The sequence below is a fragment of the Dermatophagoides pteronyssinus genome, unplaced genomic scaffold (genome assembly GCF_027571235.1).
Source record: "Dermatophagoides pteronyssinus isolate colony J.1.1.1.1 unplaced genomic scaffold, Derpt_VIB-CSIC_2022.12 sq0007, whole genome shotgun sequence".
In the NCBI taxonomy this organism is placed as follows: Eukaryota; Metazoa; Arthropoda; class Arachnida; order Sarcoptiformes; family Pyroglyphidae; genus Dermatophagoides; species Dermatophagoides pteronyssinus.
In genome coordinates, this window is record NW_027461531.1 from 1,004,854 (window position 1) to 1,019,780 (window position 14,927).

General features: G+C 35.9%; 6 protein-coding genes across 6 annotated transcripts; 2 read left to right on the plus strand and 4 right to left on the minus strand.

Annotated features, from left to right (window-relative positions):
• The first annotated feature begins 671 nt into the window (after positions 1 to 671).
• On the plus strand, positions 672 to 2,278 carry LOC113799601 (cyclin-dependent kinase 7-like). Its single transcript, XM_027350263.2, has 3 exons — positions 672 to 812; positions 866 to 967; positions 1,026 to 2,278. The coding sequence occupies exons 1-3, from the start codon at positions 672 to 674 to the stop codon at positions 1,872 to 1,874; spliced, it is 1,092 nt and encodes a 363-aa protein (XP_027206064.1). The 3' UTR covers positions 1,875 to 2,278.
• Positions 1,871 to 6,273, minus strand: LOC113799559 (uncharacterized). The gene is made up of 4 exons (XM_027350210.2): positions 4,588 to 6,273; positions 4,372 to 4,497; positions 2,302 to 4,316; positions 1,871 to 2,238 (listed from the first exon to the last, which is right to left on the minus strand). Exons 1-4 carry the CDS (start codon positions 5,318 to 5,320, stop codon positions 2,035 to 2,037), a joined length of 3,078 nt encoding a protein of 1,025 aa, XP_027206011.2. The 5' UTR covers positions 5,321 to 6,273; the 3' UTR covers positions 1,871 to 2,034.
• Positions 6,274 to 6,522: 249 nt separating this feature from the next.
• Positions 6,523 to 8,016, plus strand: shrb (charged multivesicular body protein shrub). Its single transcript, XM_027350274.2, has 2 exons — positions 6,523 to 7,221; positions 7,279 to 8,016. The coding sequence occupies exons 1-2, from the start codon at positions 6,981 to 6,983 to the stop codon at positions 7,758 to 7,760; spliced, it is 723 nt and encodes a 240-aa protein (XP_027206075.2). The 5' UTR covers positions 6,523 to 6,980; the 3' UTR covers positions 7,761 to 8,016.
• On the minus strand, positions 8,002 to 10,195 carry LOC113799574 (beta-catenin-like protein 1). The gene is made up of 3 exons (XM_027350229.2): positions 9,278 to 10,195; positions 8,982 to 9,202; positions 8,002 to 8,929 (listed from the first exon to the last, which is right to left on the minus strand). Exons 1-3 carry the CDS (start codon positions 9,915 to 9,917, stop codon positions 8,027 to 8,029), a joined length of 1,764 nt encoding a protein of 587 aa, XP_027206030.2. The 5' UTR covers positions 9,918 to 10,195; the 3' UTR covers positions 8,002 to 8,026.
• Positions 10,196 to 10,467: 272 nt separating this feature from the next.
• Positions 10,468 to 11,733, minus strand: LOC113799619 (troponin I-like). Its single transcript, XM_027350285.2, has 5 exons — positions 11,549 to 11,733; positions 11,363 to 11,491; positions 11,186 to 11,309; positions 10,978 to 11,122; positions 10,468 to 10,900 (listed from the first exon to the last, which is right to left on the minus strand). Exons 1-5 carry the CDS (start codon positions 11,549 to 11,551, stop codon positions 10,693 to 10,695), a joined length of 609 nt encoding a protein of 202 aa, XP_027206086.2. The 5' UTR covers positions 11,552 to 11,733; the 3' UTR covers positions 10,468 to 10,692.
• Positions 11,734 to 13,716: 1,983 nt separating this feature from the next.
• Positions 13,717 to 14,923, minus strand: LOC142645169 (uncharacterized). The gene is made up of 2 exons (XM_075820796.1): positions 14,272 to 14,923; positions 13,717 to 14,217 (listed from the first exon to the last, which is right to left on the minus strand). The coding sequence occupies exons 1-2, from the start codon at positions 14,921 to 14,923 to the stop codon at positions 13,862 to 13,864; spliced, it is 1,008 nt and encodes a 335-aa protein (XP_075676911.1). The 3' UTR covers positions 13,717 to 13,861.
• Between the last annotated feature and the right edge of the window lie 4 nt (positions 14,924 to 14,927).

The following is a 14,927-nucleotide window of genomic DNA, read 5'->3' on the forward strand; positions in this document are numbered from 1 at the left end:
AATTCCAATTACCAAATTACATTAGCGATAGCGATTCCGATCTAATTTATAATATGATAATAGAATTAATTCAAACAAATTGATCATATTACCCGTCAACATTATCGCTATGTCATCATCATCATATTGAGACAATCAAGCTAGCCATTTTTATCGCTACACTTTTTTTCTCTGACTTGATCAATGATATCATTGCTATATTGCTCATAAAGTATCATATTAGAATCAATTGTCGATTCATTTATTTAAATTTATTATGATCATATTATTGTTATTGTCGCCTTAGGTAAATATTAATAATACAATCAAATTTCATATACAGATTCTCAAATATAGAATTATATATGATGTGCATAAAAATTAAGGAAAATTTTTTCCAATGAATTCTAGTGACAAAATTTTCGTTTGTGAATATTGATTTGTTTTCTGATCTTAAAAACGACTAATTTAAATTCAAACAATACACATTAAACCGATAGATGGCTGTTATCAATTCAAACCAATTTTTCGTTTAAAATATTCAACAGGTGTAAATACGCGCGTCATCTAGTGATAAGCAAAATGACTGATGGTTATATTTTCACTATTGTTCTATTTCTACCTATCATGTTCAATGGTTGTCATGACATGTGATCATTTATTTAAAAAAATCTTTCAGTATTTTCTGTTTAATGATGAATAATAAGCGAAAGGCGTCGGGATCTTTAAAAAAGAAACGCTATGAAAAGATTGAATTTCTTGGAGAAGGTCAATTCGCCACTGTATATAAGGCTCGAGATGTTCAAACAGAACAAATTGTAGCCGTCAAAAAGGTTTTTTAATCAAGTTCTTGAATACATATACTTAATATTTTAATAATTATTAGATTAAACTTGGATCTCGATATGAGGTACGAGATGGAATCAATCGGACGGCGCTTAGAGAAATCAAGATTTTGCAAGAGTTGTCTCATGAAAACATAATAGGGGTGAGTGTCCATTAAAATGACTTGTTAAAACAATAACAATTCGCTTCTGTCATTACAGCTATTAGATGTATTTGGTCATGTTTCCGAAATATCACTTGTTTTCGACTACATGATCACTGACCTAGAAGTAATCATAAAAGATACAAACATATTTTTGACTCCTGCCAATGTTAAATCATACATAATAATGACCCTTAAAGGTCTTGAATATCTGCACGCCAAATGGATTTTACATCGTGATCTCAAACCTAACAATCTGCTAATCGATGGGAATGGCGTACTTAAAATTGGTGATTTCGGTTTAGCCAAATCTTTTGGATCACCAACGAGAGTACTGACAAATCAGGTTGTAACTCGTTGGTATCGTGCTCCAGAATTATTATACGGTGCTCGAATGTATGGTACAGGTGTCGATATATGGGCAGTTGGTTGTATCATAGCTGAACTAGTCATACGGCTTCCTTTTTTCCAAGGTCAAACTGACCTAGATCAATTGCTTAAAATATTCCAGGTGACGGGCACACCAAATGAGACAAATTGGCCCGGTGTGACAAATTTACCTGATTACGTTAAATTTAAAGTGAATGAACCAGTGCCGTTCGAAAATATATTCACGGCTATCAAAGAAGATTTAATACAAGTTCTAAAATCGATGCTGGCATTGGATCCTACTCGTCGATGCACGTGCTCACAAGCATTACAAATGGCCTATTTTCATAATGATCCACCTCCAACTCCTGCACATTTATTGCCCAAAGTGAAAAGTGAAACGTCTTCTGAAGCTACCGCAATCATTGATCAAACGGGCGAACCAACATTGAGTGGGACTAAAAGAGCCGGTCTTTTTAGCTTGGATAATGTAATAGCGCCACCGCATGTAAAACGATTAAATTTTGATGATGATTAATATGAATGATTGTTATGTAATTATAATGATTGACATGCAACAATAAATAGTTGTTCTACATATAATACAAATAGATAATATAGGGATGTACAACTTGAGTTTGTACCATTCTCATAATTGTATAATTCATGTATGTACAAATGACAAAGTAGCATCGCATTTAAATGAGACGCTCTTCCGGTGGTGGTTTAAGAATCTCTCCAGCAGAATTTCCGAACATTTCCTGTGTGGATGGGGAATAAGTGCCACGTGTTGCTCGAGCTCGTTTTATGCTTCGAAATACGATCGACATGATGATTGCTAAAGCTATAGTCATTATGGCGCCCACAGATGCAATCAATATGATTACCAGGTTAATCCGTTTCTACATAGAAAAATAAAATAAAACCGAATGAGAAAAAAAAATAGAACTTAAATATTGTCAAACCTTTTTTTCGCAGATTAATCCTTCATAATCGTCTGAACAGATGCAGTAATAGCCACGACCTGATTGTACACATGTTCCGCCGTTCTGGCAAAGACCGGTGGCCAAGGAGCAATCATAAATCGGATCACATAGCGAACGATTATATAAGCCTGACGGATTCGGCAAACAAGCACAAAGGGTATGTTGCATTGACATATGTGATACTTTTTTCACACAATGTGAATGCTCTGGATGACATTCAGGCATGTAACATGAACGCCGTCGATCACATCGTTCACCTAAATAGCCAATCGAACATTCACAACTATACGAATCGTTACTCTTCTTCAAACAAGTGGCTCCATTCCGGCATGGTGATGAAATGCACGGATCGATTAGGTATTGGCATATTTTGCCTTCATATCCGTAAGGACATTGACATGAATAAGAATTGACTTCATCTATACAAATGCCTCCATTCTGACAATGGTTGATTTGGCAATCGTCTTTGTTGATCTCACAATCGATGCCTTCGAATCCAGGTATGCAAGTACAAGTATAACCACCGCTACTAACAGCTTGATGACCATGTCGCAAAACGGTTAATTCGTCTAGTTCATATTTGTCGCGAAAATTCGGTCCAAACAATGATGCATCGTGGGCTTTTTGTTGACAAGTACCACCATTTTGGCATGGATTTGATTCGCATTCATCAATGTCGATCTCACAATGATGGCCGGTAAAACCAGGTCGACAATGGCAACTGTAATTGAGGTGCAAATCCTCGCATCTAAGTGTTCCAGATTCAGAACAAGGCATCGGTTGGCAGTCATCGATTTCTTTCTCACAATGTGAACCTTCGAATCCAGTTTCGGTACAATTACATTCAAATGCATTTACCAAATCAATGCAGCGACCCCCATTCAGGCATGGATCATTTCCACTATTGACTAATTCAATACATTCGTCAATGTCGTGCTCACAATGCTGACCACGGTAACCTGGGAGGCATTCGCATTCATAAGTGCCATTACTATTTACACAGGTGCCATTATTCAGGCAAGGACTTTTAATACATTCATCAACATCTTGCTCACAATGATCGCCTTCAAATCCATGCTGGCATTGGCAATGGTAGCTAGCCAACTCGTTGATACAGCTGCCGCCATTCTGACAAGGATTCTGAATGCATTCATCGACGTCCAAATGACATTGTGATCCTTGAATGCCGGACGGACATTGACAAAGATAGCCACCGATCAAATCAGTACAGGTTCCACCATTTTCACATGGATTTGATTTGCATTCATCGACTTCTATTTCACAATTCTTGCCGGAATATTCACGTGGACAATCGCATTCATAAGTAGACTGCAAATTTTTGCAGGTACCATTGTTTTGGCACGGACCAGAAAGACATTCGTCAATGTCCAGCTGACATAACGGACCAGTATAGCCAGGCCTACAATAACATTCGAAGGAACCAGGTTGATTGACACATAATCCATGAACACATGGGTGGTGGACTGCGCATTCATCTATATCTAGTTCACAATATTTGCCCTCATATCCAGTTGCACAGTAACAACTATAATTTGTTAAATTATTCAAACAGGTTCCATTCTGACATTTATGTTGCTTGCAATGATCTATGCGGTCTTTGCATCGGACTCCCTCAAAACCAGCCGGGCATTCGCAACGGAATCCATTGATCAAGTCGATGCAAATCTGTCCATCGCTACAATTGTGCTGTTGAGCACAATCATCGATGTTGATTTCACAATGATCACCTGTGAATCCTAATGGACAGCTACAATTGAATGATAGGAAATCTTGTGCGGTTACGCATTGACCTCCATTTTGACATGGGTTTTGTTCTGGTGATTGGCATGGATCCCATAATTCTGTACAGTTCGTACCGTGAAAAGGCTGGATGCATTGGCATGTAAAATTGTTAATTCCGTCAACACAATGGCCCTCATTTTTACATGGATTTGGCTTTGGGCAGTCATCGATGTTGTGTTCACAATTTTTTCCTAAAGTCAAGATTATTGTTAACAAATTGAATGCATGAAAATAATCTGTACCAACCTTCGAATCCATCTGCACATAAGCAAATGGCAAGACCATCGGGCCCAATTTGACAATGGCCATTGTTGAGACAATTGATTGTATCACATGTGTGTAAAATATGTTCACAATTCTCGCCATGGTAACCTAACCAAAGTAAATCATTATTACTATTTGTGACATACAATTTATAGTTGGCCACTATCAATTATCTATTATTATCATTATTAAACATACCCGGTCGGCAAAGGCAACTTGCAATGGTCGAGTTCTCAATTAGATTAAGGCTACATGTGGCACCGTTTTGGCAATTATGATTCAATCCACATGCTTGATTGCGGTATTCACAACGTGGTCCACTGAAATTTCCAGTGCAAAAACAATACACTTCAGCATCACTGACTACTAAACATTGACCCGAATTTTGGCAATGGCCATGACGACAACGACAGAATTCGTCAACGCAATCTGAATGTTCGGGACAATCGTCTTTCGATTGACATTTTAATTCGGCATCGATACCATAATGACCGTCACGACCGATCAATGGATTGATTGTAGATGATTCTAATAACAATGAGGACAATGGTGGCAATATCGTCATTGTTTCCCCGTTTGATTCTTCAACCGAACCTGGATGACTCATTTCTTCGTTTGTCATGTTTAGTAGGGCCACTAGTGGTCCTGTAGTTGTTGGGGCAGTTTGTTCGTCATCATTATGATGAAACCATGAATCTGATGGCCATTGTTGGCCATCGCTAATAGTTGTATATGGCAGTGATTGACAATCTAAAATTGATACCAAATTTAAGATAATGACGAATGTTGTAAAAACTATTCGACGTTTTGGTTGATTTGGTAGTCTGATTGTGGTCAACATATTGAACAGACAACACAGTCTAAGCTTATGGAATATTAGGAATGAAACAAAAAGATGTAACAAGATCATAGGATGATTTCCGTTATTCATCTATAAATTAGCCATTTGAATAAGGAACAATCGATGCGTTTATTCGGTGGTCACAATCCTATAAATGTCGTTGAATGTAAAACGGTCTTCATTCAAATGAAGACCAATTGCACGATGATTGTAGCATTACACATCCGGTGATTATTATTATATGAAATGATGATTTGGTAATTTTTCTACGAACTATAGACAATGTAAATATGACCTATTGTTGGCTTGAAGTGAAAAGGATGATTTAGTCACCAAGTCAGTCAGTTAATTTCACTCGATCAATTGAGGAAACGATCGATTCAAAAATCTATTCATTCACTCTATACGATGATTGTTTGTCACAATATGCATAATCAAAACAGGAGTCCACTATCAAAATTGATGTGGTGCTTGTTGTAAACTTCCTCAAATTCGTATTAAATATGATTACCTTAGACCAAGTTAGAAAAAATTAACAATAATACAAACTGTCGGACCGCAGAAGCCCACAAATACTATACATTTACTTTATATGTTGATATTGTGGGATGATTTACCGATGAAACTTTTTTTTTGATTATTGATGAAACTATTTGAGCAGCCAGACAGCTTTTTAAGCATCGACGTCACTCATTTAACAGTCTTCAACAGGTATGATGTACTCGGCATGACTCATTATGTAGCTTCCATTAGTGGTTAAAATTTCATCACAATCAACAGGTATTCTATATGCTGCTCGATTCCTCTGTGAGTATGTTTCAATATTACCACTGCCCCAGTCTCTGCCCTTTGGCCAATACACCATTGTGAATCCATTGAGATGGATTGGTGAGCAACCACTTGTTTCTATGACCACCGCTACCATTTGTCCTGCATTCCTTTAGTTTATTCGAATGGATTATGTTTCAAAAAAATAAAAGAGCTACAGAACATCTTGACAAGTCGATAATGGTTCATCATAATATGACAGTTATACCTATTATCTTATGGTAAAAATAGCCAATAATCACAGCCGATTCAAATCATAAACAGGAACGAAAAAAATCCAACAGACAGGCTGTATGCAAAACCGATTGTTGAAAACAATTGTGATTCTATTAACATTATTGTTCGAAAGGCATAAACACATTTTTCACTTCTCATTCTATATTTATAACAGACAGTTTGAACAAAAACGTATCGTTACCCTTAACACCTATCGTATGAAAACGAATAAAAAAATAATAATGAATTTAGAATGCGACCTCCTGGTCTAAACGTCATTTTCACACTTCTAAGACCCACCCTTCATTTGGAACGCAAATTCGAATTGAAAAACGTCCTATATGAACAGACGCCTTTAATAAAATTGTTTCGATGAAAGCTGAGCGTTATAAAAGTAAAACGTAAAGCGATAACTGTAAACAACATCAATAGTAATCGGTGACGAACTGATCTTGTGAGCGTTTTTCTGAATACTCCGTATACAGATTTCATTCTGCCTTGGCTTTTTAGTCGCAACAGCTTAATACTGTTTTGCTGTGTTTTGAAGCAGATTGACCATTGGCTGTATTGAAAAACATCAATATCGTATACGCAATAACTATCAGCCAATTTGGAATCAAATTAATAAAATATAAAATCAATTATTGTCTTTAGTTTGTTTGCATATTTTTACATTTGATATTTTTTCAATTATAAAAGAAGCACAATGTCATTTTTATCAAATTTATTCGGTGGTAAATCAAAAACCAAGGCACCAACGCCTGGTGAAGCAATTCAACGGCTTCGAGATGTCGAAGAAATGCTAACTAAAAAGGTTGAATTTCTTGAAAAGAAACGTGATGAAGAACTATTGATAATCAAGAAAAATGGTACCAAAAATAAACGTGTTTCGTTACAAGCTTTAAAACGCAAGAAACGGATTGAAAAACAACTTGAACAAATCGACGGTAAGTTTTTGTATTGATATGGATTTTTGATTCAAATTCAATTTATAAATCTCTCAGGTACTTTAACAACGATCGAATATCAGCGTGAAGCGTTGGAAAATGCTAACACCAATACGGAAGTATTGAAGATTATGGGCGGTGCCGCCAAGGCCTTGAAACAAGCTCACGATAATATGGACATTGATAAGGTCGAAGATTTGATGGACGAAGTTCGTGAACAACAACAGATCGCCGATGAAATATCTAATGTCATCTCCAATCCAATTGGATTCCAAAATGATGTCGATGAAGATGACCTGATGAAAGAGTTGGAAGATCTTGAACAAGAAGAAATAGACAAACAATTGTTGGAGACGGGCGAAACTGAACCTCTTCCAGAGGTTCCTTCGGCCGAGCCGGTCAAGAAAAGTAAGTGTTTATTCAAAACACAAAACTCATTTGCTAAAACGATTTCTAATTCTTTTGATTTTATAAAAACACCCGGAAGCAAACAGAAAGATGATGATGAATTGGAAGAGCTGGCTGCTTGGGCTAACTAAGAAAATCCTAATACGCCAAACTTTCAATTGGGGCAATCGACTCAGCTTTCATTTTTACCCTATACACACACACACACAAATTGTTTTACTAACCCAATTAATACACAAGAAAAATATAGTTGTAAATACGATATAAACAAAAATTCCGCCCCACTCGGCCAATAATACCAAATTGGGACACCCACAGATGGTTAATTTTGTTTTGTTGCTGTCTTTAAGTCAACTAATTAAAATAATTCAGTTCCACTTGTTGAAATCAATTTTATTTAAAACGATTGTGTACATTTCAAAAGGTAATCATCTTGCGTCTGGTTATTTTTTTCGTTTTTCTCTTCAATATATTCGGTAACGATAGATTTGATCACCTGAACATGATCCAAATTTCTTTGTGTGTTACTATGCATATTTAACAATCGATGTATTCGTTGTTTGATGGAATATTCGACAGATGATAGTGTTGATGAAGGCTGTGATGATTCCCAACGGAATGAAGAAATCATGACGATGATTTGATCAATGAGTTGCAGAATGAAAAGACCACCTTCGTTCAATCGTATTAAAAACCACTGTTCTACAGTCTCTTGGTCTGATAATGTTGTTTTATTACGGTCGTCGAATTGTCTCAGGCGTTCCCAATATTTGAGATGTAATTCGACAAGTCGTTCAGTTTTGACAAAATTTTGTTCAATAAATTTGTTCAATATACGATCACGGAGTTCGGGACGGCTAGTAAATTTAAGTAAAGCACCGATTATGACCAAAGTGTGTTCTTCGATCTGATCGATCAGGGCTGCTTGTTTTCGCCGCCGACTACCACTAACATGACCAATTATTGAACTGGGTCGTAGAAATATGGGCATAAGTACACGAAGGCCAAGAATTTCGATAAATTTATCGGCTAATGTTGTAATGAGCTGGGCAGCCGTTTGATCGTCAGCGACATGACTAAAACAATGACTCAATAATTTCAAGGCACCAATACGCACATCTGTAGGGGAATGTTTTTTTCGTTTCTCTTTTAGTATCAACACCATCAGCTCGATTCCTTCGGCCTGAATAAAAAGCTCGAGGTTTCGGCTAGACATAAATAATGAACAACATAGACAATCGTATAGATTTTCAACATATTCTTCTTCGTCGGCAGTAGATGGATCATGTCTTTTGTAATACTAAATGATAATTATTAGGACAATGTAGCAATTTTCAGTTATTAAAACTTACAGAAAGAACATGTAATAGGATGTCGATTCCGTTCAATGTGCCAACCATGGAACGGTTATCTGAACTGTTCTGTAGCAGTATGGACAGTATTTCCGATGCATACAATTTATTCGCTGAAAATATGGGTGACTTGGATTTGAGTTTTCGCAGTAGCCAAAGTAACAACGGTTTAACGTCTTTGCTCAGTTCCGGTTTGTAATCGGTAAGATTCTCGATGATTGCTAATAATAATGAAAGATGCAATATAATAAAATAATGATAACAGATAAATTTGTTAAAAAATGAAAAAAATTTACCCAACGAATTATAGATGCCTTCAGACTCTTCACGTACATTTTCGTCTAATCGCTCCATGTTGGCTACCAATGCTACCGTTATCTGTCCATCAATCAATGCATCCATCAAACGGCCGACCTGTTCGATCTCATCCACGTCATCTAGATCGGTCAATTCTTGTATCAAAGCAACTACAGAGCAGGCAATATCAGTATTCTCATGCGACAGCAAACCTAACAGCTGAGGCAATAAATTCATTTGTATTGCCGTATCGTATAATGATGGTTGAGTGGAAATCACATGCATTTCTTTAATTATATCAAACAGTTCGAATTCGGAATCCATGAATTTGGTAGGATTATCTGCATGTTTGATACGCATCTCTTGATTTTTTAATTGACGCCGCTCCAATTGTAAGATCAAACGTTTAAATGTTTCCGAATCAATTTCATTTACATGTTCGATGCCAGTTTTCGAGAGTAATTTGTCAATTTCTTCGGCGTTAACATGTCCAACTCGGATCGTGGATGTCGTTGGATTGTCATCTAAACGTAGGCGTTTTGGTTTCGAGGTCGATTGACTTTCATTGTTATCATTTTCGTCGGTAGTTGAAAAACTGCTGGTAGGTGGATTATATCTCAATACTTCTTCGATGTTCATTATCCAGTGAATAGAATAAAAAGTACCACTGCCAATTTAATCAAATCTAGTGTTTTTATTTGTTTAGGTTAATGAATCGTCAAAATATATCTTGTCTGGTCATTGAAATGCCAACGATAAATTCATGCATTTACAAGGGTCACATTATCTATGACGGGCGAAACGTTTGGTTATTGCTGGATTGAGTTTAACCTGAATTTCAATCATTTTAAACATGGTTTATCTTTCAAAAATTTTCAAAAATAAAAATAGATAACTTGTGTACCCATATTTGTCAATTGACATCATTATTGCCTTGTTATCTATGGTGAGTTCTTTTTATTTTAAATTCTAATATCGTATACTATTTTATTGTTATATAACAGTTGATAATTGCTGATTGGTGAGTTGAAAAACCTGCCAACAATTACTGATACACATGAGATCCAGCATCATTCGCATACTCGACGATTAATTCCTGGAATGTCCGGATTTGGATTACCTTGCTAATATTATTGTTAATTAATTCAATTGTTGATGAATAAATTTAAAAATTTAAAAGAGAAAAATGTTTTGTTTAAGTAATGAGATTTTATTGGGCCGAAACATTAATCAAACGAACTGATTCATACATTTCGTTTCAAGAATTTCAACAAACTTCTTGATGATTCGACTATAGCTTTGCTTGACACATAATATTCATCTTACAAATTAATATCTGAGAGATAGATAAATAAATAGAAATAACGATCGCATAAAGGTTAGAAAGAGTAAGCTATTGAACAATGATGAATGATCATTGAGCTTTAGCTGTATCTTTTTGTACTGATGCTGCCCATTCTGGTTTATTGTCTTTTTTGGGCAATTTTTCATCCAATTCAATTTCTTTTTTGACCTGTTTAAGGCCTCCACGCATATCCATCTTAGCCAATTTGTACGTCCATTGACGCATCTTTTCCAATTGTGTTTGATATTTGGACACCTTTTTCAGCGGTGGAATTATGCTATGTTCAGGATTGATTTTGAATAATAAAAAAAAATTAAATAAATCGAATGAATATTGATTGTTGATGAAACTTACAATTTGCCTCGCATGTCATTCACTCGTGATTGTAAGTCTTGAATCTCGTATTCTTTGAGGCATACAGCCAATTCGAGATCCCATTTCTCTTCGTTAAGTTTGTAGATGCGATTATGATATTCTTTGCAGATGGCAATCAATGCAGCTAATCAATATGAAAACATAAACAGCTTAATTCAAAGGAAAAATTATCTGTCTAAGTTCAAACCTTCATTGCAATCATGAGTTGGTTTCGGCTTTCCAGTTCGTTCGCTAATGGCTTTTTGTCGTTCACGTTCTCGGATTTCCTGTTGTCGCTTCACCTCTTCAGCTGCTTTTCGTCGCAGTAGATTCTTTTGGAATTGATTATCAAAATGATTGACAAGTTTATATCTTTGATACATACCCTGAGGGCCTTTTTACGTTCAGGCGTCATAAAGCCCTTCTTTTTGGTGCTTTTCATTTGAGCTTCGAGTCGAGCTCGAATCTCCAATTTTTTACGTTCTTTCTCATCGAATTTGGCTTTGGCATCACCCTATATTTCGATGAATAAATGGATCAATAGATCGATAAAATCATTAAAAGAAATTACCATTGTGGACAGAATCTAATGAAACGACTATGGTTGATGGTGAAGAGCGACAAAGTGGATAGAAGAGCAACGATGACGAATGAAGAAATTTTCTCTGTTTTTTCCGTACAAGTGAGGTCGAAAATATGGTTAAAGCAAGCAAACGAACAAATAAGTCAACCAATACCGAATAAAGCGTTCGGAATAAAGAATGTTTTATTCGAATCAACACCCAAAAAAAATTTTGTATAAAACTGGCAACAAGAAAATCAAAGAAAATATTTTGTTCATCGCTGAATACATCCTTGACGCAATGGCCTACCATTTTTTACCATCCCATCACCAATTTCAATTCTTACCGATGAGATCGAAACATCGTAGCAGCAGCAGTAACAACAGTAGTGATTGTTAGACTGACATTTGGGGCATCTGATCATTTACAAAAACATCAAAGACAAATTTAGAAATTTTTTCTAGCCAAAAAAAAATTATTATTTTTCATACACTTAAATTTACAAGATACACCGAAAAACAAATCTGTTTTTCGATGGAACATACAACAGTTGTATTAAGCTTTTGTGCATGCAGATTTTTTATCATCCATGACGATGATTCTTATTATTCCCTTATTCTATCATGAAAACCATTCGGAAAACGGCCATATCATTATCGATTGTCGGCATAGAATTTGAATCGAGTAATTATCAGCTACACAATCAAAATCGATCTGTGGGATTCCTCTGCTAAACACAATAGATGAGTCTGTCAACGAGGCGGTGATGAAAGATAACAATAGTTTCGTACCGCACACACTGCAATTAATTAATCAATTAAGCTCATTACAGAATAAAATAGATAATCATCACACAAAGATATCATCGACAGCCATTCATTGTGCTTAATTCTTTCTTTTTTTTCTATACAGTCATTAGAATCAGTTTTACTTTTACCGTCATTAACAGAATTAACAGAACGGACAATACTAGTCGGTGTTCATATTCTAGCAAATATTATGTACAATGATTGCCATCATAAACAAGCAAGCAATATTGTCGGACGTCATCATAATGGTTGCAATCGTTCTGGAAAATTACAGTTTGATTTGATGTTTTACATTTTACATCAACATTTAGGTTACTTTGTCTTCTGATTCGTTTGATTATTTTTAGCTTCGAATTAAAAAGTGTGGCATCGAGCCATTTATTTTAGCTTCATTCTCCCATTGTCCCTTCAAGGTAACTATAGTTTTCCATAACAAATTACTTTTTGTTCTAATGTTACTGCCATCTGATGATTCTAATTTGATCATCACTGTCATGGAAAACGCCTTTCGTATTTGCATTAATCCGAATTTCCGGAAAATTAAATCAATTTAAATTAAATTATAGAATGTAAATAAATTTATTTCAACAAATTAAAGTTTGATAAAGCGATAATTGGCCGAAAATCACATGGCCAATTTCCATTATAGGGGTTTCACACTAGCAGCAATGTGAATGAAATATTTCAAATGCAATATTTCACTACATTTCAGCCTTATGGACTGAAATATTGCATTTGAAATATTTCATTCACATTGCTGCTAGTGTGAAACCCCTATTACTTTAAAAACCGGAAAATAACACGTTATTGTGGTCATTTAAAATAAAACAAGGTGTATGATCTATCGCTGTATTGATTGATGATAAGTTGATTCCAACACCGTTGACTTTTTTGTATTCGGCTGTTCAATTTTGTTTTGTTTCCAACATTCTTCATGTCGCTGCCATTGTGTGTGCCAAAATATTTGATGCTGCGTTTTTTTTGGCTTGCTCAACAACAAACAAACGGTTGCCAGGATCGAATATTATTCCCTAATATCATCCACAAGGAGAAAAAAGAAAGCGAGAGACTAAGACATGGCTGTATGCCTAAGAATGGAGCCAAAAAAAATTTTTCTTTTTGATTTGCCCTCATCACCCGCCATCCAATCATCATAATCACAATCACTTGCTTTCGAGAGCTTCCTCTTGCCATATTCTCTATTACATTTTAAATAGAATCAAAACAATCCATTTTTCAGCTATCAATAATTTATATGTCAAAATGACTTCAATTGTTTGTAGCCATCGTCCAACCAATAATGCATTTATTCAACATTAACACTATTGAATCAGAGGTAAGTACTATTCTGATCATAACACCAAAAGTGACAAAGACTTTAACAAAAACTTTATTTCAATTCTATTGTAATGCTTTAATGCTGCTCAAAAATAGATTCATTCGAAAAGTAGGCAAGCTAGATTTACATTTTTATTTTGTTTGTGTATGTCTATTGCACTTATAACTTTGCTATCACTCAGTTCCGGCCACATCATCATGAATTTCTTCTTTCACTTTGATTGGGTTTGCATGCTGCGGTTGTTGATGAGGATGATGAATAATTTCCATGGAACATTCCGACTGATTTGAATGTCCTTGAATGGCCGATTCATTTTGATTATCATTGGTATGATCCATGCTGGTAGTCATTGCTAATTGTACATGATGACCATACGAATGGATATGTGATGATTGTTCCAAAATTGATGAAGTTTCAGGCCCGACAGTAGAACTAGCGACTGGAGATCTTATATCACTAGTAGTTGATGTTGTGACATCACCGCTAGCTACATGACTGGTTGAGCCATCCATTCCAATGTAACCTACATCTGATTTTGGCAAAGTGTTGAATATCAATCAAATCTGTTATTTTCATGACATACCTGATTGGCCATGGTGATATTGATCGTAATGATGTTGGTATTCATATTGTTCACCAACACCGAAAGATGAAGTTGTGGCCGTTAACAATTGTTCATCAATCGATGGATGACGCCGATCATGTACGCTGACCAACATAGCGCACATGGACGATTCTTTTTTTATCATTGCATCTGAATTTGTATCGGTTTCACCTGAACACTGCCATCCGCTTTCATTAGTAGTTGACATCCAACTACTTTCAGCTCCGTTGTCCGATGTATTTATGGCGGACTGATGATGCGAATGATTTAGATTCAGTAGATTTACGTTAGTGTCTAGCATAATCGAATGACGCTGTAGTAGTTGGGTTGTAGCATTCGCTGGTTGTGAATGTTGCATAAAAGCTAAATTGCATTGGTCATTGTTGAGAAGACGTTGTCGTTTATTTATATGCGGCGAAATAGCCGAAGATGATCGCCGCAAGCTATTTGATTGTTGCTGACTAGAAATGTTAGAGTTTGTTACTGCCGTTGTAGTGGCCGAGGCCGATGTGGTGGCCGCTGCAGCTGCCAACAATGTGTAAAATGACTCTTGATCGCTGGTCGTAGTTCCAACGACTGCAGCAGCCGACGATTCATCTCCAATAAGAGAATTCTGATTGCTGCTGTTCATGATG